The sequence below is a fragment of the Myzus persicae genome, unplaced genomic scaffold, assembly GCF_001856785.1.
Source record: "Myzus persicae strain clone G006 unplaced genomic scaffold, MPER_G0061.0, whole genome shotgun sequence".
Lineage (NCBI taxonomy): Eukaryota > Metazoa > Arthropoda > Insecta > Hemiptera > Aphididae > Myzus > Myzus persicae.
The window spans coordinates 75,248-100,660 of NW_019103774.1; the positions used below are offsets into that span (position 1 = coordinate 75,248).

Below are 25,413 nucleotides of genomic sequence, written 5' to 3' on the forward strand. Positions count from 1 at the left end.
TTAATCGAAATACGAGACGATATCGTTTCGGCGAATTCTCTCCCCCCCCCACAATACACACACACACACACACACACACACACACACACACTGACGGAAAATCGCGCCACGACGTCCTCACGATGTCGCCTCCGTGCAGTATATAGGTATATACCCATAATTCGGGAAAAACGTATACTTTGAACTTGTGTATACTGATCGATAGACATCGACCGATAAATCTATTACCGCCCAGGGTAATGAAGCATATAGGTATAAAAACAATGTTTGAATAGACACTAAACTACACAAGTCACCGTAGACTGTAAAAATAAAATATTAACACAATCTAAACGTAAATTGTTATAAATATTGATGTTAATACTTGACGACAAGAGGAGACATTAGACATAAATATAACGTACCGAACTACCTGTGTGTACGTTAAGTGTACACTCATATAGGTATACGATTTCAAAAAACATCACGAAAAAAAAACACTTAAGAGTCTGTATTAACACGATCAGCACGAAAATATAATACCTGTAAATAAATTGTTTTTTTAAAAAAAAAATTATTTCCATGGGTCAATTTAATTTGAATAGTTGAAAGCGGAATTTTAAACAAAACCTATTGAGGTACGAAGATCCCAAGCACTTGGAGAACGCCGAAAATTAAGCGTTTTTTAAACATTGGTCAAAATGAGCTAATGAACTTAGTACAAAGAATGTAGTCAAACCATTGATGGAATTTTTCTAAACAGACGGAGTGCGTTGTGTTTATAAAATCGGTTAAAACGGTTCCACCTATCTATATAATATTCATCGCGAATGCAGTCGTAAGTACAAAACACCAATCATAATAATATTATTATGTATAAGCGTATAGGCTGCAAAATCGTCGAAAAATAATATTATACGAAAGGCTACGCGTTTAACGTGAAATTCTAAACATGTGACCTATAATCGTTAGTTACTCGAAGTTCACCAGGATATTATGTTGTATAGGGTAGTTTTAATGGTGTGGAACACCATTACAGTTTTCATATTTTTTATAATTATATTACGTAGTACAGTATTATATACCATACATATATAACAGACGCACGTGTCATCTTTCATTCGTTCTGTAACATCAAGGAGTCTCGCCATATAACTATTTTCAATTTTGATGAGTAAACAAAATCTATTATGACAACCGTTCGACCTGCCGGACATACGTCTACCGGACTATAGTATCGTTTGAACAGTCGTTTCGTGTATTGTTGCTGCCAGGTCATCGGTAAAGTAAAATAATTTATATTACATTTTGTTTTATTTTAAATATGCGTTAAACTGTACTCGATAGAACTGTAACTGTCTTGTCGAACGTCCAAGTCCTCTCGAATTCCTCCGTTTGGTACAAGTCTATACCACTACGGATACACAATTACACACCATATTATACCAGTAGTGTTAGACAACAATTTAATTGTTACCGCCAAACATATAGCTATTGAACATAAGTGGTAATTGTTGCTCTACACGTTCTCTATACCAGCTGCATGTACTTACCCATTAATTCGTTATTTTTCCAATCGACACTGAACTCGTTAAGAGCATTGAAATTGTTACTTACCAGCATCACGCACCAGAGTCATATTTGTTTTTTGGATCAGAGACGCACTTATGACATATAGGTAATCGTTGAACACAAAAAATAAACGTTTTAACATACGCGTCATTAAGATGTTAGGTGTTTTGAATACCCCTGCAAAAGGGCTAATATGCGCGTAATACATTACGTGGGTAATGGAATAGTGAAAAACTACAGGCGTATATTAAGTTTCTCTTAAAGTGTATTAATACTCGCTGATTAATATTCAACCAATTAAAAATATGTCCATGTGGTTAAAATAATATGATTGTATTATGCGCGTATTGCAGCCCTGCAAGAGTTCCGAGTTTTTCATATTACAATAATTAACAGAAAAGTTGGAGTTGGGTTTTCGGTTAAAATAACAATTAATAGAGATGGCAGGTAAAGAATAAATAAATAATAGACACCGGCTTGGCCGTTTTAACACCTTATAAAGTTCAATTTCACATACCCATAATAATATATAATATGCTCTTTCGAAACTTGTTTGGAGACGCACGAGCACATAATCTCTCGGGGAGCAGCGATAAAAGTATAAAACTACATAATATACGATTTGGACGTCTTCAATATTTTACTACTCGTTTTCGAATATATGTATACCTATATAATATATTTATTATCAAAGAAACAAATAAGAGAAGAGCGAAAATTGTTTTCGTTTATCCGTATGTGCGACGAATATATTAAATTATATTATACAACAGGAAGTTGCAGCAAGGGCGGTGAATGTCGCGGCGGCGCCCCAGGTTTTAATTGGCTATGAAACGTTTGCCAAAGGAAAGTAATACACAAGCGAGAGACGAAAAACAAAAAAAAATGTTTAAAAAAAAAACGTACATACATTACTATATATTACTGTACACACGTGTCTGCGGACAAGGCTGTAAATTGTTAAAGGACGCCACACGGGCATTTATTGTCTCCGTCTTACAAACGCACACCATGGACAATAATTTTCCGTTCGCAATAATACATTTTTCTAATACCTGTACGAGTGAATTTATCTCTTATAGAATTTAAAGCCAAGAATATTATCTAGGGCACCTGGAGGATTTTATTTAAATTATTATTTTTGCGTGAGTCGTGACCATTAATTCTAAACAGTCGGTTCTTTGTTCATTTTCAAATAATGATAAACGTCTCGCGAGTATCCTCAATTTTATTTAGGCAAACCATTACTAACAGTGCAGCTGCAAATAACTGCAGCATGCAACCTATCCATAGGCCATAACTACACCAAAAACAGAAATACGAGGAAAAATTAACGAATAACGAAAACTGCAGTTTATGTCGTTAATGAACGAACTTTGTAATAATTTATCGTTGTTTACCAAGTCAAATTATACAATATCATAATGTACCTAAATAATATTTAAGTGTTCGGGTAAAGACTGACAAAAACCAATCATGTGTATTAATTAGCAAACTATTAGATTACCTAGGTAATTATGGGAAATCATATTATGTAATCGCAGCCATGCTGAAGCCTAAGGGTTAAGAGTAGTGATGTAAAATTTCAAAAATGTAATATTCAAGAAATTTCTGAAATTTCTGTAGTTCAAATATTACATTTTATTATTTAATAGAGTTTAATTTTTTCCTTAAGGCGTTTATAAATTAGAAGTATTCATCGAATTTTGAAGTAAATCTTATATTCTTATAGCATTAAAAATATACTGTACACATTTTATTAATTTAAATATTTTGTTTTTAATCAAAATTAATAAATACAGGGGTATGTACCTAATGATACTCGTAATATTTAATATTTGCGTGGAAGCAAAGCATTCGTAGTATTGCTATTTTATCACAAAAAAATTAATGTAAATATAAAAAAATAACAGTTTTTCTTGGGAAATTCCCACTTACATCAAATTATCTATAGTTAAGAGCAATTACATAGTTCGTTTTCATATATTTCAATTTACGTCGGAAAATTTACGATATACTATACGCGCCATAGTTCTTTTAACATTGAAAATAGGTACCAGCTATTTTCAAGAACATTTATAGGGTTCATTGTGCAACTATAAACGTTATATTAATATTGACTGTCTTTTATTGGATATGACAGACATTATACTTGGTTCTTTTATTCATCTTGGTTTTTGAATAAAAATGACAAAATCTATATTTATAATATCTCAATAGACCTAAGCAGTAATGTCAATGTACACAGTATGTCAATAATGTTGATCTAATACATACAATAAGATACATGGTTTTGCCCAATAAATAATAATTATTTCAATACAATGTTTAATGAATCGACTGTAGTTAATAAGTGGTTAAAAATTAGACGAGCCTGTGCTCTGAGAACTCCGCTCGGTGCTCGGGTGCCCTTAATATTATGTACAAACGATTTAATTAATTGCGTCCGCGTCAGAAATATTAAATCAAAAAATGATCGTTCTTATTCGTACTGTATTGGCGTGAAGCTATCTTGAATATCGTACACGGTGGGGTATCGTATACCTATTCCTAACCGTGCGGAAACCCCGAACATTGTTCAAATCGGTTTAGAAACAAAGTAACGAAAAAATAATTCTCGCTAAAGATGAGATCGATTATTATTACTATCGAATCGTACGACCGCGTTTTGTTACGATGATGTTATTATTATTATTATTATTATTAATATATACCGCATCCGTGGTCGGGATTAACTTTGCAATAACTCGCGGTTTACTTATATTAATGTTGCCGATCAGACAAATCAAACGCATACAATAAGACGATACGGCATGTGGGTATATCAACTACTCGTGCAACAATTATTATTACTATCGACGTTACGAATATTATTGTTGTTATTATTACAACGATATTATAAGCCACCGCCTCCGCCACCCGCTGCAGCGGCACCCGAGAAGACGACTGCACGCCGACCGATCCGCAAGACAGTGCCCGGGCACCTAACCTATAAACATCTCCTCCGATGTAATACTATTATTAATTATTGATATTATACGAGTGTACCGTACTATGGCACGGTGTAGGAGTAAACTCGCATCGGAATATATCTGATTAAATTCACACGCGGAGATCGTAACGCGAGCACCGCTCCGGGGAATCCGATGACAAGCTTCCCGAAAACGTATTCCAATTCCCAGTTTGCTTTAATAAATTAATATCGGTATTCGGTGCGTTATTATATTACATTTTGTCGTTCCGCTTTTGTGCGCAGACATTCCGGGGTCACCTGTCATACCTATTATTACGTGTATATATATATATATATCTCTGTGAGCGCGTGTACGATACGGTCGCGGTATGGCAATATGTGGGTAGGTATACTGTACGGAGTGTTATTGCCTCAAATAATTATATACAGAGCGAGTGTTTCGGAATAATATCGTGTGTGGTGCGCGTTATACCCATGTGTGTATTTTACATTATAATATTTGCTCGACACGCGTACACCGGAAATTATGCATAAAATACGCCTACGATGTGTGCATTAAAACCTCAAATCGTTCGCATCAATTACGGGTGACGAAACCGTTTTGTTTCACTTTTTAAATTTTTTTTTTCTTTAACAATCATACCGTGCATACTTGGAAACTATGTGCTCGGAGTGTGTGTAATGATGCGTACCTATATAATACCTCCTCACATATCAAAACATAATATTATTATTACGAAGCAGGAATGATGATGATAATAATTGCTACTTTGTAGACAAATTTTTAAATTTGTATATCTTACACATTAATTTTACCTCGATCGTCACCTAACACTCTAATAATACGATCAAAATAGGTTTTCATACAAAATCATACAAAAAATATAACAGGAAAAATTGGTGTGTCTACCCAAAAATTCACGATTTATATAGTTTTTTCTTATTAAGTGTATAGGTACACGTGTTACTACTAGCTGAACTACCCGTCGTTTCAGGATTTAAGTATAACAAATGTGTATGGCCCGACGTTTACTGTATAGTACGACTGCAGACCAAGACAGACGATTTCCCCGTTAGTTAATAAGTTTCAAATAAAAATGGGAAAATATTGCCGGCTGCAATCAATTCGCAATGACCACCGCAGACTGTAGGATTTGACCATTTCGTGAACATAATCCTCAGCAGTTCAAAAATTGTCACCATTTGAATTGTAAGACATTGGTAATAAAGTTATTCCAATCATCAGAGACATGCGAAACAATTGTATTTCGGATCTCCTGGCATCTTTTTTGAGTGTTAGACAAATGAAATGAAACTGAACGGAAAAAGCATTCACCATCACCGGTAGTTGGTATAGCTATTTGAGGTGTCAATATTCCATTGGCAAAAAATGTCATCATCAATGTCTTCAATCGATGACATTTAAAAAAAAAAAAAAACATTCCTTAGTTGTCAAACGAATATTAATTATGGCCCTAACCGCCGTCTTTGCTCTAATAATAAATAATAATAATAAATAATTATTTATTTTGTACTGGTGCAAGTCGAGAAACAGATATAATAATTACTGTCGCAGCCGAGTGGCTATGATGAATATTACAATAAAAATATATTACGTATTATAATGATAGGTATCTCAGTGAATCAATAATATGCGTTAAAAATATTGCTACAATATACGTAGGACTCGTATTAGTAAAATAATGCCGCCACGCCGTACCGTATTTCCCGTTATCGGCTGACTGCTGCTATTGTTATTATTATGTGAATATAGATTTACAATTTACAAGGACAAGTTTGTTTTTACCGATTTCAACCCTTCAAAATCAAAATGTTGAAAAATCCTTTCTCAGTGAAACTTGCTCGACATTATAATATTAACCAATCCTCAAAATTTCAATTCGATAACCCAAATAGGTTCGGCTCTGCGTTGATTATTACTAGAGTACACTTTCCTTTATATGTATAGAGATAATTATTATCTGGGTATATATTATTTAAAAAACATATTATCTAATCTTATAAGACGGAGACAGGGTGATTGATTTGCCTTTCTTGCGAATCCTTAGTACGACTATCCACTGCCCACTAGCCAGTCACTAGCCACTATTCATATTGTTGTACCTACTGCGAGTGCAAGACTCCAACTACATTTTAAATGCCAATGCAAGACGTACATTTGAGTTGTAGGAGTAGAAAGGTCCTATAACCGACAATGTTTGAGAATCACAAATATAGAAAATAACCGAGCAGGTAGTTTGTATCCAGTCACTACGGTACGGCTACGGTTGATGAATATTTGTCAAAATATATGTATTTAGTACCGTAGGTACATGTCAGTGGAATGATCTGCTTTAACGATACGACTTTACGGTGATTATTATTTATGTGATGCATATTAATGTTTGCTGTTTGAAATTTTAAATATTGATACTAAAATATATAATATGACTCTTCAGTCAAACTTTTAATTTGACAAGATTCGCATTGACAGACACGACTGCTATTGCCATAGCGTTTGTCAACTATACCCCATTTGAGATCTGTTTTTTTCTGTGTTTTGAAATTGGCTACTTTCAGCCTTCAGATAGACTGATATAGCGGGCATGCAGAGTATAAAACTTTGAAATCATGAATTCTATAGCATCCACTGTCCGTCAACGTATTAATTAAATTTTAAAATAAATGTCATGCATTTTTTATCGCGTTAGAAGGACGCAGAACCTTATAGAGAATAATAGTTTATTTTCAGTGAAAAATCGGACGATATTGATGTGTCTAGATATAGAATACAAATACTTGATCTGTAGTATTGTTTTACTGTGCTCTGTGCTTGTATGATGATATATTTCTGTATTAGAATAAATACAATCTGTAATAACAGTTACAATAAGCATATGGGCGTGAACAAAAACAAAAATAATGAACGCGACTTAAAATCTTTAGGATAATAATTAATTTATACCCAGCAGTAAGTGTTAACTCAAACTCGATAAGAACGATATTTAAAAATGTAATTTCAATTTTGTCTGTTACTTTAAAAAAATTCTATTCATCCTTGTGTCATATGACTTTATACTTAATGTAAGTCTATAGCTTTAGATTGAATTTATTAGTCAGAGTCTCTAACTGTACTGAATAGTTGCTATTGATGTTTGAATAATATCCTTAAAAAATCACTGTCATCCAGTTGAAATTTTCGAAAGGATTATATAAAAAAATATTTGTAGATAAACAACTAAAATATAAATATGTACTTGCAATACTAAAGACTAGAGAATACCTATAGTTGAGTATAATTGAAGCTTGGGGCGTGTGACATTAGAAAAAAGTATAGTATACGTACATGGAAATGGAATTATTAATATTATTGTATAATATTACCCATGATATCTATTTCTATCCCGATACAATAAACTCAAAAAACACGAACAAATCGAAAGCATAGTCTTTGAATTCTTATCGATTCTGATTGGTCGAGTTTAATTTTGGAATACAAACTGAAATCATTATATTGGAGATGTTATTGGTACAATTGCAGATGGTAAATATTGAATTACGTATTAATAAGCAAATTAAGTAAACTCCATCTTATATTACGACAAACACAACAGTATTCCATATTGGTTCTGTAGTATATAACATATAGAGAAACAAACTGCGTTTAAACAAGACATATTTATACGCACCTACCTGTTTTGAATATTTGGACTTAAAGTTCCACACAGACGTGAACCGTTTGTAAGATAGCCTCGTATTTATTCACTTAATTAATTATTAGACTAAGAATAATAATACCTTTCGGTTTTACAAAGGTTCAAAATATATTGTTACGCGAGAATTCCGTGTTTGTTTTCCAATTAAATTGTAACAGCCCTTAATATAATCTGGCTTAACTTATTAAATACGTTTGAAATCTTAAATTCCACAGCTCTGAAATTGCTTTAAACAAATTTTATTTGTATTACAAGTAGGTACTTGTACGTAAACTTTAATCTTTAAGAAATATACTGTTTAGTTTTAGATAATTTTTTATCGTGAAAATTTGCAATTATATGTTACATATCTTGTATTCGACTATAGAAAATAAAAAGTTAGAAAGCGACGAAAGTGTGAACAAAAAATACGGCTCAAAGAGTTGTGTTTAGTATAAAACTTATTTTGCGTACAAGACTATAAACATACTTTAATTAAACGAGTAAAAAAGTTGAATTGCGCCATACCATTTTTTTTTATTTTTTTTATTCGAGTGTAACTTTTCTTTTCGTTTGTTTAATTTGTGTTACCAAAAAAAAAAAAAACCCAAAGGATAAATCTTCTAGTCTTAATATACACTTAATTATAATAATATTACTTTATATTCTTAATTTAGTCTCAATACACTTAATAGTATTTGTACACTTAAAAGTTCGAAACAAAAATAATAAACAATTTATTCAGTATTCCGATTTGCAAATTTTTATGCTTTGAATACGTTATTCATCATAAAAGTATTTGTATCATCGAACGCACAAAATGACAACATAATCGCATTACTCACGCCGCAGTTTCCAGTCTGTTAATTTTGTTAATTTTGAGTAAGAAGGAAACGTCCAATTTATTCTTTTGTCGTATAAAAGACGAGTTATTGGCGTGTTCACTCTGCACACAAAACCCCGTACAAACAAGCACGGATGAGGGATCAGTTTACTTCTAGTTATTATACCTCTACTTGAGTTCGAAGCGATAGTATTAGTTCACTACCTACTTCGCGACGACTTCCTTAGGATAACCGTTAATTTAATTTTATTGTTTCTAGCAAATACTGTTCTGGAATATTTACGGACATTTCGCGATCTGCAAAAGAGCCGCAGGTAGGTATATTTGTGTGTTGATATTGCATATTTGCATCTGTTAAATTGTATTGTGTTAACCAAATAACTCTCCATGAGTGACCGTGGCTCACGAAAAAGCTAACCCAATAGTCCACCGAACCCAAGCCTGATGGCAATATAAAATATAAAGGTTTTCTTTTAATGTCACATCATGTGAAGTTTAATATCTCAACTAGACATTTACATACATCAATACAATAAGTATATTTACACCTACGTCGCTATTAATATTCCAAAATTAAATTTTACATTACACGTGGTGTCGTGGTCCAATCGATATACGCAGTAAATACAATATAGGACGTTCGATTTCCAAAGCAGCAGGTAGGTACATTCTATTTGAAGTTACCGACCTTTACTGAGAATGATTCCATATAATTCTGAGATTATTATTGTTTTATGTATTCAAGTTGACAAATAAATTAGATAAAGAATTTTTTTTGCATAGTATTAAAGTTTCGACTTTATCACAATTATTTTAAATACAGAGGAGCATTTAATCACCAATTATAACTAAATTATCCATTAAAATAAATGTCAACACAACCGCAGTCTAATGACCTAGCTGTTGAAGCCTTTATTCTAAATGATAAAAAAATAATAAAATACGGAGATTACTTTTTGAATTCAAACGATTCATTGTTCGGACTTCTATTAGTTCAATTCTTTACGTCATATAATATAATAAATATAACCTATTAAAGCTATCGAAACGTTTTTTTTTTTAGAAAATATTCCTCACCGAAAAAAACATTATAAATAGTATTATATTATGTTATGTCTTAATTGGTTTTAGAATAGACACAAAAAGGATTCATGCACTTCGGAAATAATATCCATTAGTATTTTTATTTTAAAATTTTATTTTTAATTAAGTAAAGATTAACCATTTATATACAACTGACAAAATTAAGTAACATTTTCTAATAGGCATCATTTTTTTTCTATTATTAAAAATTTTTTAACGCCGGTGTATATTTGTCTTATGAAAGTTGTTTTCTGTTTATCAATGTACAAACATAATACTGTTTTGTTGAACTCTGGTGATATATTTTAATGTATTCAAATAAGTTATTTATAAGACAAAGTTTGTTGAACAACATGGCATAATTGATCTATTTAATGATAGTCGAAAAAATTAAATACTTTAGAATATTGAATATCTATTGAATCTAAATTGGGAACTTAAAAAAATATTGAAACTGTACTTCTATAATTATTGTAAGATATATATATATATATATATATAGTTAAAAACCGTATGATTAAAATTTGATTTAATATACATGTTGTATGTTTTAATTAATGCTAAAGATTATTTGTTCGAATAAGTTTCACTTATGATTCTTAAAATATTATAATAATATTATGTGCATAACATTTCAAGATATTCCTAGAGTACCTAGCAGTATACATAACAGTATAACATTAAAAATAGACTTTCAACTTTTTTAGTTTAAAAACTGTTTTTAATGGTAACGGTTGACATCAACAAAAATTTAATTTGAATGTTACTCATGCATAAAATATTTTAAAGCACAATTATTTTGCACTTTACATCAAACTTCATTTACCATTAACCTTTTTATAAAATATATTGTCATACAATATGTTGGAGATAAATAACAATATTTACAATTGTGTATTGTTTGATGAAAATTCCTCTTCTTTACTAGGTAATATATAAAACTAATTGGTAAAATAAAATAATTGTTTTTAAATCTGTTCATGATAGTTAATTATTTTTCCCATCATAGGTTTTTATTAATCACATCAGTAAATGAAAAAAAATTTCTGAATTAAATCGTTTTTGTGTAACATTTGTTTTAATAAATGGATATATTATAATTCTAATGCACAGATATTTATTAATTTGTATAACATATTAAAAAGAGTTCTACTTAAAGTTAATGTAAATTATTTATTGTATTTGTTGTGATATGATATTTGCGATGTTCATTATTTTTATTTTGAGTTCTTGTTATGTATCGTCCGAGTGACTTTCGAATAATAGTAAATAATAACAATAAATTAATTAGAATTAATAGTAACATAATGAAGAATTAATGCTTCACAATTAAAATTAAAAAATACATTCATCACTCCGTTCAGAATCTAAAATAAGACAGGTTTCTTAATATTATCCTTTAAAATCACATATTTTTTCTGTTCTAAAAATCGAATGCCAGTATTGAATATTGTGGTAACAGCTCATTCAAATTAATTTTTAACAATATTTAAAAATAAGCTAATAACTCATAACATCACATTTTGTAAGATAGGACGCACTATTAATTGCACCTACGGTCTACGGTATACAGCGACAAGCCAACAACATATCCACAAGAATAAAATATAAGAAAATACGATTTCAAATATTATTTATTTATTTAAATTTAACACCTTAAAGTGGTAAAGAGTACAGGGAATGTCAAACAAACTTAAATTTGGTAACATACAAAAAGGAAAGTTCATTGTAAGAAAATACAATAGGTAGTTAAAGAAATATTCATAACAATATTTTTTAATTTAGCTAGTGAGTGAAAACAAAAATCAAAATTAAAGAAATCATTTCAATGTTTCAACAATTACAATTACAGTTACAATTATAAGAAGTATTCGCCCCTTTTTTTATAAATATATCACATACTAGACTAACCTCTACGCGTCAAATATTTTAAACACCAGAGAAAAATCGATCACGAATATTTGGAATTTAGATTAAAGACTGCTGTGATTAATTGTATACAGTTCTGTGGCACCCGATAACAAACTAGCACTTAATTTTGTTAACTAGGAATTTTTTACGGGAGAAATAATAACAGAGTACAATTTGTTATTTCTAATGTTGTTATTATTGTAACAAAAAATTATCTTTTGAATTGTAATTTTATTCAGATTTAAATATTATTTGAACGACTGTAATTCGTACCTACATTGAATATTTTAATATATAATATGTTAAATGTATACTGTATAATTCCACTTATATTTTCTCTTATAGTATAGTAGGTTGACGGTATGATTTATTTAAAAATGATAAAGTATGATAATATAATTTTAACTAAAGTAGTACAGATTCATTTTTGACAAATTTTTTTTTTTACTGTGCTGTTTTGAAATGAACACGACTACACGAGTAATGAGTATACAACATTTATATTAATTATTGTGGTTGTTACTATAGGATATTAAATTACAGAAATTAAATCCGTTATGTTGAATGAATATCATAATGCATCGTGTTTTTATAAATACCAATGCATAATAATTACTTTTCCAATCATTTTTTTTTAAAATGGTTTTTATACTTAAAAAAATAGATATAGGTACATACATGGTTTTTTGCAGCGGGGACTTCAGCTTATACTACCGATCAGTTATCAAATAACGATGGAATTCATTTTAACTTTTGATTTTCATTAAACTTTCATTTATATTTTCAAATAATGACGTGTATAATGTAATTATTTTATTTTGAATTGAATATGCATACAACTTAATTCTATATAGTGAAACAATATGAAAAATATTATTTTTTTTTTTTTTGTAAAAAATTGTCAATTCATGAAAGATGTTTAAACACATGACTATTGTTGCATATCGTAACCCAAAGCATATGGGCACAATTAAAGAACAATTCATAAAATTGTATCATTACTGCAGTATTAAAAATTGTACAAGTCACATAAACACAATTTTTTTTAAAAGGATTATAAACAATAATTTGACAAGTTCTATAAAACACTAATAAATTATTTAATGACTACTATGGTTGTAAGTTTACGGGTATTGGTAAGTTTCTACACGAGCCTAAAAAGGACGATAATACGTACCTACCTATTTATTATGCAGATTGTAGATACGTATTTATAAAGTTTTCTATAGGCTATAAATATAAATAAATATTGTAATTCGTGTGATAAACAAAAAAAGGGGGAAGTCGTATAGGAGGTACTCTGCTATACAGTGGGCGATAAATCATTGCATACGAAAAAAAATCTGAGCGATGTCAGCCTACATTACTAAGTATATTAATTTATGATATTTATTTTATCTATAGAGTTATAAGGTATCTATTATAGGCGTTGAATTAATTTCTGCTGAAAACATTGTATTCCTTAATAAATTATACATTTTAAAATTATTTCAACGGGATGTATTTATATCATATATTGTAGTTATTGACTTTTAAGTCAATTATGTATATTCGACTTATACCGTAGAACTAGGCAGAATTAACTTAAATGTTTTTTTTATGTAATTGTGTACCTACTTCAAATGTTTATGATGACAAATCAAGTTATTATATTATATAGATTGTTTGGTACCAGCCTACTGCACCGGATTATGAAAAAATTACTTACAGGGCTGTCCACCTAGAATAGCCCGAGTTCAGACCAGCATATTATGAACCTCGTATAGAATTTTAAAAGTTTGTTGATCGAGCGAAAATGATGGAAAACAATTTTAAAAGTCGAATATTTCACAATAGCTTAAAAAGAGTCAAAGTGTTTTGAAAATAATACTATTCTACTTAGGAAATATAAATATTTTGAAAAATTTGCAAATTTCGAAGTTAATTTGTTTTTTGGATCACAACAAAATAATGTAATCAATTTTATCAAAAACTGGTATTGCTTAAAAATCCCCTCACGTTTTCCCCGTAATTGAAGTTAAAAACCAAAGCCGTTTTCTACTATGAAAAGTTTTCATGAGTTACAGACAAAAAAATAAAAATACATCATTGGATCCATCAGAATCTAAAAACAAATTTCTTTACCAATTCAATACATCATCCAGACTTAGATCTGTAGCTAGTGTGGTTAAAAATCGTTTTTGGTTTGGTGCTGGAAATCGAATTATTTATGTCTTATTAAGAAGATGTTTAACTAACTATTGACGTCAATTAAAAATCCGTTTCCAATTTATGAATTATTTTTATGTTATGTAAAAACAACATTGCATTAGGTATTTTTTTTTTATTTTAACAAAATAGTAGCTATATTAATTATAATCTGTAATATTTTTTGTATACAACAAGTAAATAGCTAGATGACTAAGACTAAAAGAACAAGATGAAATCACACGAAGAGGAGGCTCACCATTATGGAAACCCTCCAAATCGGAGGAACATTAGAAATTTAACCACAATACCTTGTGAATCTCAAAAAAGCGATCTCGTCAATTATCAATTTTTTTTAGAGGCACATATTTTAAACGACTATGGTTACGACTTTTTTTTCGTTTTATGATGTAGCATTATTATTAAGTTTTTATATACTACTTGTAGCTTGAGTTAAAACTTACTATTATGACTTGACATTTTAATGCAAGTTCATTTTTATTTTAGTAAATCCAGACGTCCAACGTAACAAAAAAAAAATGTGATAAATATTTCGGCGCATTCGAATTACGATCGCCACGACACTCAGAATCGTCATGCCAACTAAACGGGAACGTCACTCGGATGTGTTGTGTGAAAACCACGGATGTAATTCGATGGTTGAAAAGTATATTTTACATTTTTAGGGACGTACTAATTAGAAAACAGCCAAAAAATGACATTGGGTTCGTTCCATCGCTCGGAACCTATTACGGAACCGACCCATCGCTATTTTTAATAATTCCATTTTTTAATTTTTCTAAAATCTAAATGTTTTTTTTAATTAATCATTGTTTTTTGAATGATTCTTAAAAAATGTTCCAAAAACAAAACAAAAAGTGTTGGTCAACTAACTATTACCCGCTCAGAACTATTTGTACAAAATATATGGTTGTTTGAACGAATAAGTTTATATTCTTAATATTTAGTAATATTATGTAATACTTTCAGATTTGTAAATACTTTGTTTTCCACTAATACTCATACTTTGTTTCATTTGCCAATTGTATTTACATTATTTTATCACTTATACCCTTCTGAATCACTCGTGTATGGTATATTTTATTTTTATTTTACATACATTCTGAATATGTCTATTAGCTCCAGATTAGTTTATTTTGTTTTTCAAACTTTAAAGTTTAATAAGTATTTAGAATAATAATTCATGACAAAGGGATAAATTTCAAGCTTAAAGGTACTCTAAAACGTCAACACCAACTTCTTCAAATGATATTAGTCAGTAAATAAATATTGTTCATACGGCTCTTTCGCCTTATCACTGTGATTGAATTTCATAGTTCATACAATAGTGTCACTGCAGTCTGCAGTTACTTACTGATAAAGTTATTAATTTCAGAACCCTCACCTGGCTACTAGAATATTTGTCTTCTCCTTGGACAGTTTTTGATGACTTTTTTTATGCCTAAGTGACTTATTGAGGAGTAATACGTTTTATCAAAATGTTGTGAATCATATACCACACCAACTCTTATTCACATATTTTTTAAAATTTAAATATGATTTTGTATCTCGACTCTAAGACAATGTTCTTTACATAATAGATACCGTATTTTAAAAATATCCAAGAAATTTGACCTCGATTTCCAACCTTCATCACAAGTGACTGTTTCTATAATCTATCGTATACACTCAAATACTCCATCTGTCAGACTTTTATTACGATCTTTTCAACTACTCTTCAAGTAATATTTTAAACTGCTGAGATACTCTGTACAATATTTACCCACAAAGAGTGACTTACACCTCTATACAAATTGAAATTAATTAAATCCTAATTGGCCTCAGCCATAAACGTTTATACTGATTAGAACATTTTGAACTTGACATCATGTAAACAAAACAAGTAATGAAACTTTAAAAACGCAAAAACTACTTACAACAGGTGTTTTTCTACATTTCTATTGTTTTTAAAAAAAAAATAGTACGATTATTTACTATTTTGAGGCATCAACACATATCTAACGTATATCTATTTGAATGATAAAAATTATTTCTTGTGCCGCAGTTTAGTTTAAGCTGGGTTGGACTAAATATTATTATGTATAGTCATATTAAAAACAATATAATTTATTTCAGTAAGTATTTCGTGACGCGATAGTTTCATCATACAAGAGAATCACTTAATGGTTCCGTTAACCACTCATAAATTTTATCATTTGTGAAAAAGTTTGTTGCGGGTTTCATGATAGACGTATTATAAATATTATTAATATATTTTTATTTTAGGTACGTCGAGCCAAATATTTTATAGAACTGAACAGTATAACTATCGATTTTGATATTATTTGCAAAACTTGGTTGTCATGTTTATTAGTATGGTTTTAGAAATTTTAGTGTTTTTAACCTAGTTTTGGGGTTCTAAACAAAAGCATACTCTTTATATCCTCGTCCTTTCGTGTTTTTTGATATTAAGATATTTATTTATTCATTATTGTTCGTAGTTACTTTGAATACTTAGTTACGGTTATTTATATTAACTATTAAGATATTTATTTATGATTGTTGATTCTAAGTAATTACTTACTGTATAAGTATAAATTGAAACTATTCAAAATGTACTTCCAAAATATTCATTTTACACATTATTACTGTGTATGGAATTTTTGTTTATTAGTATGTACTAAACTACCTACGTTTAGAAACAGATAATTTAGCACGCTCTCAGAGTGAGCTATACCAACTTGTTTATTTTACTTACTAAATTAATTAATGATGCGGATTGTTTTTAACCGATTGAAAAAATTGGATTAATTAAGTGGATCTCTGTTAATTATGTTGAAATACTCCTCATCACGACTTTCGTGGCTGATATCTAATTTTCAGTTGGACCTTTCCAAAATCGCTAAATCATTTTCTCAATTACACGATGTCGGTAATTAACATTAGATACATTTTAAACAATAAATTTGTTTTTTTTTACATTATTTTCAAACTATCATTCTATCAAAGTTATAACCACAGTTATATGGTAATTCAATTGGTTGATAAAATATCAAGGTAGGATAATAAAATAATATATTTGAACTAGTCAGTATTAATATACGTATAAGTATGTATGTAGGTACTACGAGGCGTGTCCAGAAAGTAAGTGTACTCAATTTTTGTAGGTTTCAAAAAAATATATTAAAAAAAAAAAATAACGTGGTTACATTAATATATTTGTGAGCTATTTTTCTACATAGTCACCATTTCTTTCAATGCAGGTTGTGAGACGGCAGATTAATTTTTTTATACCTGCCTCGTAGAACTCTGCCGCCATCTCCTTTGTCCACTTGTCGACCGCCCCCTTCACTTCCTCGTCAGCTGAAAATTTTTTTCCACCCATGTGCTTCTTCAGGGAAGTGAACAAATGGTAATCTGAAGGCGCCAGGTCGGGGGAATACGGGGGGTGGTTCAAAACATCCCATCCAAATGAGTCCAACAATTGCTTCGTGACATTGGCCGTGTGGGGTCTGGCGTTGTCGTGCAGCAGGCAGACTCCGCTCGTTAACAGACCCCTCCTTTTATTTTGAATAGCTCTCCTCAATTTTTTTAGGGTCTCACAATATCTTGCTGCGTTGATGGTCTCCCCCTGAGGTAAATATTCAATCAAAATGATGCCTTTGTGGTCCCAAAACACTGATGCCATGATTTTTTTGGCTGAAATGGTGGTTTTGAACTTTTTGGTTGAGGGTGAAGTGGTGTGACGCCACTGTTCGGACTGTCTCTTAGTTTCAGGTGTATAGTGTGCAACCCAAGTTTCGTTTACCAACGGTTCGTACCTCATTAAAAATCTCATGTGGAGATTTTTCCTTCGCAACAAGGTAACGGATAACGACGCGGATTTCGCACTTGGCGGCAGACTCGATCGACATGTTTAACAAGAAAAATTCGTGAGACTACAGTTTACAACGTACTGAACTCGTCCTGGTCTTGTTTTAAAGGTTAGGCTTAGGAGTAACGCTATACGGCAGTGTAGCCAACATAGTAAAAAAATATTCCCTATGGCCGTGAGAGCCTCAGTACACTTACTTTCTGGACACGCCTCGTATATAATCTTGAATAGGCAATTTCGTAAAAAATTGTTATTTGAATGGTGCTTTACAGGAACGATAAAGTTTTTATGTCTCGGGTCTAAAAAATAACTTATCAGTTTCACTGAGACAGGGCCTCGCGATAACTGGTGGCGTGATCTACGTACACAATTCCTGGGTCAGTGGTCACCTGTAGGTACTTATCATTGAAGTAATGTCTATTTCATTGTTATGAAAATTAAATAATTTCGATAATGAAAATTGACAGTGCCGACAGTGATTGCTGTAATTGTATTGTAGATAACCGGTAATCGTCGAACATAAATCTTTTCTCAACAGTTTGACATTGTATACAGTGTATACTATACACCCTGGTAGGTATACCATACGTTACAAAATAGAGTGTTGAAATTGTATTATAAGCCATCACAATATTCAATGTTTTTTTTATGATGGAGCGAGCGACAATGCCGAGCGTATTTTGTTTCTGAGTCACCTAAACCCCCTCCTCTAGATAGGCTCATAGGTCAGAAGTTTTTTTCAGTGTACGATGTTTCAATACGTATGATTTTTATTAATCCACAAACATTTTCATTCCAAACTCTTTTATAGAGAATGCAACATATTTTATTTGGTTAGTGTACGTACTTACTTTTTTTGATGCCTTTATTTTTTACTTAAATATATATTTTCTTACACTACAAAATATATAAGTAAATACTAAAATAATTTATATACTACATCTTTATTTATGTTCCAAATTTATATGAACCTTAATACCGGTTAAAAACAGAAGTAGGACGATATTTAGGTAGAGCCCTAGAATCAGTTGTGTAAAGAAACTTAATACATCTTACTGTAAACATAGATCGACGTGGACCAGTATCTATAATTCCCGAATAAATAATTTGTTTAAACATTTTGGGGCTATAGCTGTTATATTTTCGAAATTATGGATGGGGTTTTTTTTAGTTATTTGGTCTAGTATAAGATATTTTTGAACCAGATGTATCTAATATCAAGGGCATCAATACTTTCGTCTCTTCATATCGAAATGTGTTTAAAAAAGTACTGAACATAGTTAAAAGAACAATAGTAAACTCAAAATATTAAGATTATAGAGTAACAATATCGAATAAATTGAGCAAAAATAATTCATAACAATAAATAATTTTTGAAAATTAAACTTTACTTGCACTCTTTAAAGTATGAATAACAAGCACATCCTTAATTGATAAATTAAAAATAAAATGAGGTAGGTAGACAGATAGGTTATGCAGGTATATCAGTTTTGATTTGATTTCAGTTTACTCGGTTTATGTCCACCATTCGACTGATCTCTCACTCACTTACCCATGCCGTGCCTTATCCCTTATGACAGTCTAAATATGATTATTTATGGTATTAATATTTAATTTTATACCCAATTATGATGTCGTCAAAGCGTTCCAAAAATCTAAAACGAAATAATATTTCCAAACGTAAACGTTAAAACAAAAAATTTGAGCGATAATAACATCGATCGTAAACGATAATATTAAAATTATTGAATATCTACGTAAAAACGATGAATTATTATAACGCTTTGATTTCCGTTGGGGCCTTCTCCCGCTTAGCACCCCACTACGTCCCCCCCCCCGTACCCTCTCGTGTTTTCGGGCGGAACCGTTATACGAACCGATAACGTTGTCAATAATGTCTCCGACGGAAGGACAACGACGATGATGATAATTGCGTTTCTCCCATAAGACGACGAAAGTATGTACACGAATTGCACTTGTTTAAAGCACACACATACCGTTATGCTCCTCCGCCCGGCAGTTTCCAGTCGCCCGGCTGATGTACAACACGGGGAGACACTGATAAAACGGACATCCCGAAACCGGAACCTGCCGGCTCGCCGCCCACGAATAACGTATTTATATATTATATTATTATTATTTGTGTTGGACGCGGGACGCCAGCGGTTTTGCGGTCCGCCGTGGTCTGGCGCAGTTCGCCTCTAATCAGTCCGTTGCGGTCACTGATTGCGTGCGCGACTGCGGCGAGCCCATTGTGCCCAGGCCGTAGGTACTAACCAGTAACCGCTTTGCCCGAATACCGCGTTAGCCCCGTGACCGGAACCGCCCGCATCCGTATTATATGATACTCGAAAGTACAATATTATTATCACGTATTGTGGATCCATCGATGGTGAAAAATCGGTCTACCGGTGTTTCCTCTCCGAGTACTTAAAAATATCTTTTTGCCAATCCATTATATTATATTCAATATTTGAAACTCACTCGTTCTACACAATGTCGGTCTAGCTATCATTTAGAACCGAGCCAGTTCTGTGCAAAATCAAACTATACCTGCACGACGTACATCATTTAAATACCTATTATTATTATTATTTTCGAGATAATTTAATACGATAATAATAGCAATACCTACTTGTTATGCGTTTAAATAAACATTTTGTTTGAAAGTCGCGTAACCAACCCTCGCTAACATAATATAATACATATTTTATATATATCGTTATGCGCGTGCCTGGTTTCAAAAGTACTCGTACCTACCTATGTGCTATCATAATTTTATTAATTTATATACATATTGCTTTTGTCAATACAATTAATATTGTTTAAAGAGTAGACCGAATACTCCATGTTGAAAAAACATCAGCTTCTGACCGTATGTTTGACCTATAATAACCTACCTATTCAGAATTCACGTCGACCTCAACGTAATAATATAAACGCGCTGCTCCCCTGATCTTTTTCCAAGAGTCACTTGCCACACACACAATGTAAGTACATTTAGACTCGATATGTTTCAGCTTTTCTCTTAATTAACTTGTGGAAAGCATACGCGGTGGGTAAATAAATTGTCGTGCGTTTTTAATATAAAATACTTATAAAACAGCAACGACCCACGGCCCCGCAATATAAAATAAAAGGAAAAAGACCGGCACAATTCGATTTAGTATACATATATATAAATATAAACACACACATACACACACCACACACACCACACACACACAGACAGCGGACAGGGCACGGTTAATATGACGTGGTCTGTGGGTCGGCTGGGTGGGAAGAGTGCAAAGTGTATAGGTACGGTAAAATGCTCGCGTAATGAAGACAATAAAACGAGTCGGGTATTACCTTAATAATATTGTAAACGTTTTTCTGTTTCTGTTTATTTTTTTCCGGAATATGGAGGTAAAACGTATTTCCATCTCTCGCTCTCTCCGCCTACTTTTTTTTCTCTGCGCCGCGTGCCGTTTTCGAGGACGACGGAGTATAAAACAATCAAATTTGTACATAAAGGAGCTTCTGCTAATTCCGGAACTGGTACAAGATTAAACTTCGCTGACAACAAACGGCCGGCCGGGGGAAGGGGGGGGGGGAAGAAGAAAAAAATATGTGTATTATTACGTTGGCGAACTCTAGACGGTTTTTTTTTTTTTTTTAAAGCTGTTACTGTAGTAATAAAATATCTCGCGAATATGATTACCTACTGGCAACCACCTATTCCACCCTACCCATTGTATTTTAACAATTCGGCTGGAACGTTTCTAATATATTATTGTTTTCCGCTCATTTATGTTGCGTTCCAGACATTTGAGATTATTTCGACTAAACTCTTAAACCTCGTTAATATTTATGATTATTATAATTCGGCGTAAAAGCCGACCATCGAATGTATACAGATTGGGGTACGATAGTTCATTATAAGTTAACATTTAGTGTACGAAATTAATATAGACTGCGAGAAATAACGGACACACAACAAAATACCAGAGAAATGGTTTTTTCAATATCGTATTTATCGTTTAAAAGCCCGGGAACCGTACTATATAGTAATAATAATGACAATAATAGACTTTGTTGGGCGGAGTTGTAACAATAACTTCACAATGAGACACACGAGTTATGCCGTTATAGTAATAATTATAATTTCGCGAGGGCAGCAGAACTTTGTCGGTGAGATATTGAAACTTTTACTTTTACCACGATTTGTAATTACAGAGAGTAGATAACGGTTAAACAATGACACCTGCTCGTGACCTGTTTGGATAGAACACACGAAGGTATAAGGTTTCACGTTTTTGAAAACGTTTAATTCAAAACCAGGAAGGACTTACACACTCAAAGATATGTACTTGTGTAAGTTGTAAATATCAAATCTTATATTTTTTGGGTTTGCATATTTTTGAAAATAACCCATGTTAAATGTTTTTTTTTTTTTTTATTAAATACTATTTTATGTAAGTATATAGGCGGTAAAATTTAAAACTTATAGTATTACGATATATTTGATAACAGAGCAATATTTAAAAGAAACGCTCATCGTCTATTGATTGGCACTAGTTTACATGAACGGGTTACTCGCAAACACCACGGTAATTATTGATATGTATAGTAACGATTGTGGTCTGTGCTGTGTACATTATAGCGCCAGCTGGGTTAGGTTAGTACCAGCTAGGAGATTTAAAATCGCTAAAATGACTTTATGCGAAACCATTAATAATTATAATAAAAGCAAAGCAAAAAAAATGTCTAACGTCCATGTATTTTAATGCATTCATAATAATATGTACAATAGAGTACAAGTGGTTTTCACCTTACGCGAGTTTTGTAAAGAGTGGATCTCGAGTACGCACAGATCTCTGACGAGTACCCACCCCTCACTCGTGTCGCCAGAGTACAATTTCAGCGGGTCTACGTGTATTATAATGTATAATAATACGTAGAACGATTATGTTTTCTACCGTGCACCGGGGGAAATATCCAGAGAAAAATTGTATTTTAAAATTTTAAGAACTGCAGGTGCACCGACACGGTGTGCAATATAATATATCGAATTGCTGCGCGGATGTACCTGCGTACGAGATTATAATATTACAATAATATGTTTATCGTTTGGGGGAAAGACGAACAAATTCATCATCCGAACGACGCGATATTACCGCCGCGCCGCCGGGTCGGCGGCGTAAGATAGAACCACCCCGTATATATTATAAATATTTTATTTTTATATTATAATGGGATGCGAGAGTACATTATAATGACGATCGCGTCGTAGAAAAACGCCGAAGGGGATGATATCGAACTGCGAGCGCATGTGATGACGGAGCCGCGGGGGTGGAGTGACGCGCACTTCCGAGCACGATGACACTATTTATTGTTTTCGACGATGGACCATTGTCTGCAACTGCGTGTGTCAGTGTGTGTGTGTGTGTGTGTATCGGATCTATTCATAATAATATATACTCCACGGGCCTGCAGCCAATAGCCTTACCGTGCACGAGGGGTAGGGGGATTGATGGTGGTGGTGGTGGGGGGGGGGATTCGAGTACCTGCGTACGTATAATGCGTTTGTTATAATATAATAATATACATAATATTATGCAGTTACTTGTATACCGGGTGATCCACCGCAACCGGGGGTTTTGGCCGTTTTTCATTTGTCGGAAGAAAAAAATTACCGTCTTCACCGTCATTGCAATACAATACAGTGGCAAACGCGTGTTGCGACAATATCATAAATAATATAACCGCATGTTCACACGATCGCACGATTAACGCGTGATCGAGGGTAGTCGGGCCAGCCGTGGCGACGACATCCACAATATTGTGGGATTTCACATCACCGTTGATATTGAGAAAGGTTACTAAACATTTTGATTTTTGGAATTTTTTTTAGTGCATAATATATTATAGTATACACCCACTATTAGACACAATACTTTCATATAATATCGTCTAGATTTTTCGTATGAACCGTTACAATTTAAGGATCACTCGAGTCTCATAATATTATAAGGGAACATACGCGGTAACGGACCGTGCAAGTTATACCTGTATCGTGGTTATATTATTATATACATAAAATATAGAACAGACGCAATATTTAGTGTACTACTATCTTAAGGTTAAAAAAGTAAAATAACTCAGAAACTATATCATGTTCACGTTTGATAGTTGAACATTTTCAAAAACATCGTGTGGTCAACGGTTTAGGTTAGGTTGTAATAACAGTAAAAAAAGAGGAGTGCCTAACAAATTTGAAGGAAAAAAAATGTTGCACTGCCACACGAACCACCTAAATCGTCCGAAAACACGTAATTCAAATGATTGTGTCCGTGATCAAAGGATATAAAATAATATGGAGGTGACCGCGGTAGTCGAATCAATCTGTGCGGTATGGCGTCATAGCTGGTCTTGGTATATACACGTCCATGCACATTGCACACACAATATCTGTGCATATAGGTAGCTGCGGGTAATACCTGTATGAGAATATTAAAATGCGGCGCAATATAATATTTTATTATTTATTATATTGTGCACTTTTATTCGCACGTGGTCCGTCAAGTTTGTGTGTGTGTGGGGCGTGCATAGTAAGTGCGTCGCAGTGTATATGCGCGAGAAAAGTTTTGCATTTTATCTCGTCAAACTGCGGCGCTCCGGGATTGTCGCCGACACCGTCGAAACGACGACGCTCTCTCTTTATTTTTTATTTTTCATATTTTTATATTTTATTTCGTCAACGGCCGTGTGAACTATGCACAAACTCTTTCCGCCACTACATTATATTCGTACTTCGCCGAACCTATATACATATTTAACAAGTCGTCCGAAAGCCTTTTCGCTTGGCCGCAATAACCTAACAAAACTTAACATTCCAAAAAGAAAGAGAAAACACACTCGCACACACACACACACACGCACACACACACGCACACACACACGCACACACGCAGCGAACCATATACCGTTACTCTGAGGGCGTACGCGTCTTGCGGGAATAGAATGTCACCGCGCGGCGGATGAATTTGAATCGTGTTTTGTAAACTTCTGTTTTTTTATCATCCAAAACTTTTTTTTGTTTTTCAGACAAATGAACGGCATGCGAGCTTTGACGACGCTGATTTTAATGGTAACTGCCAACTCGGCGCTTTCGTGGACATGCCCTTCGGACTGTATCTGTTTGTCGGCCACGCAAGTAAATAATAATATTATAATAGATTATCATCATCATCATCGTCATCATCGTAATACACCCCACGAAAACGCGGCGGTCGTGGTGGGTGTTGGGTGG

At 32.5% G+C, this 25,413-nt stretch overlaps 1 protein-coding gene across 1 annotated transcript in view; it reads left to right on the forward strand.

Moving 5' to 3' along the window:
* Positions 1–25,413, forward strand: part of LOC111035248 (leucine-rich repeat-containing protein 15-like) — a 55,503-nt gene that overhangs the window by 22,892 nt on the left and 7,198 nt on the right. The window contains exon 2 of the mRNA XM_022316788.1: positions 25,209–25,317. Within this exon, the coding sequence (XP_022172480.1) occupies positions 25,209–25,317 (109 nt within the window). The remainder of the gene's footprint in view (positions 1–25,208; positions 25,318–25,413) is intronic.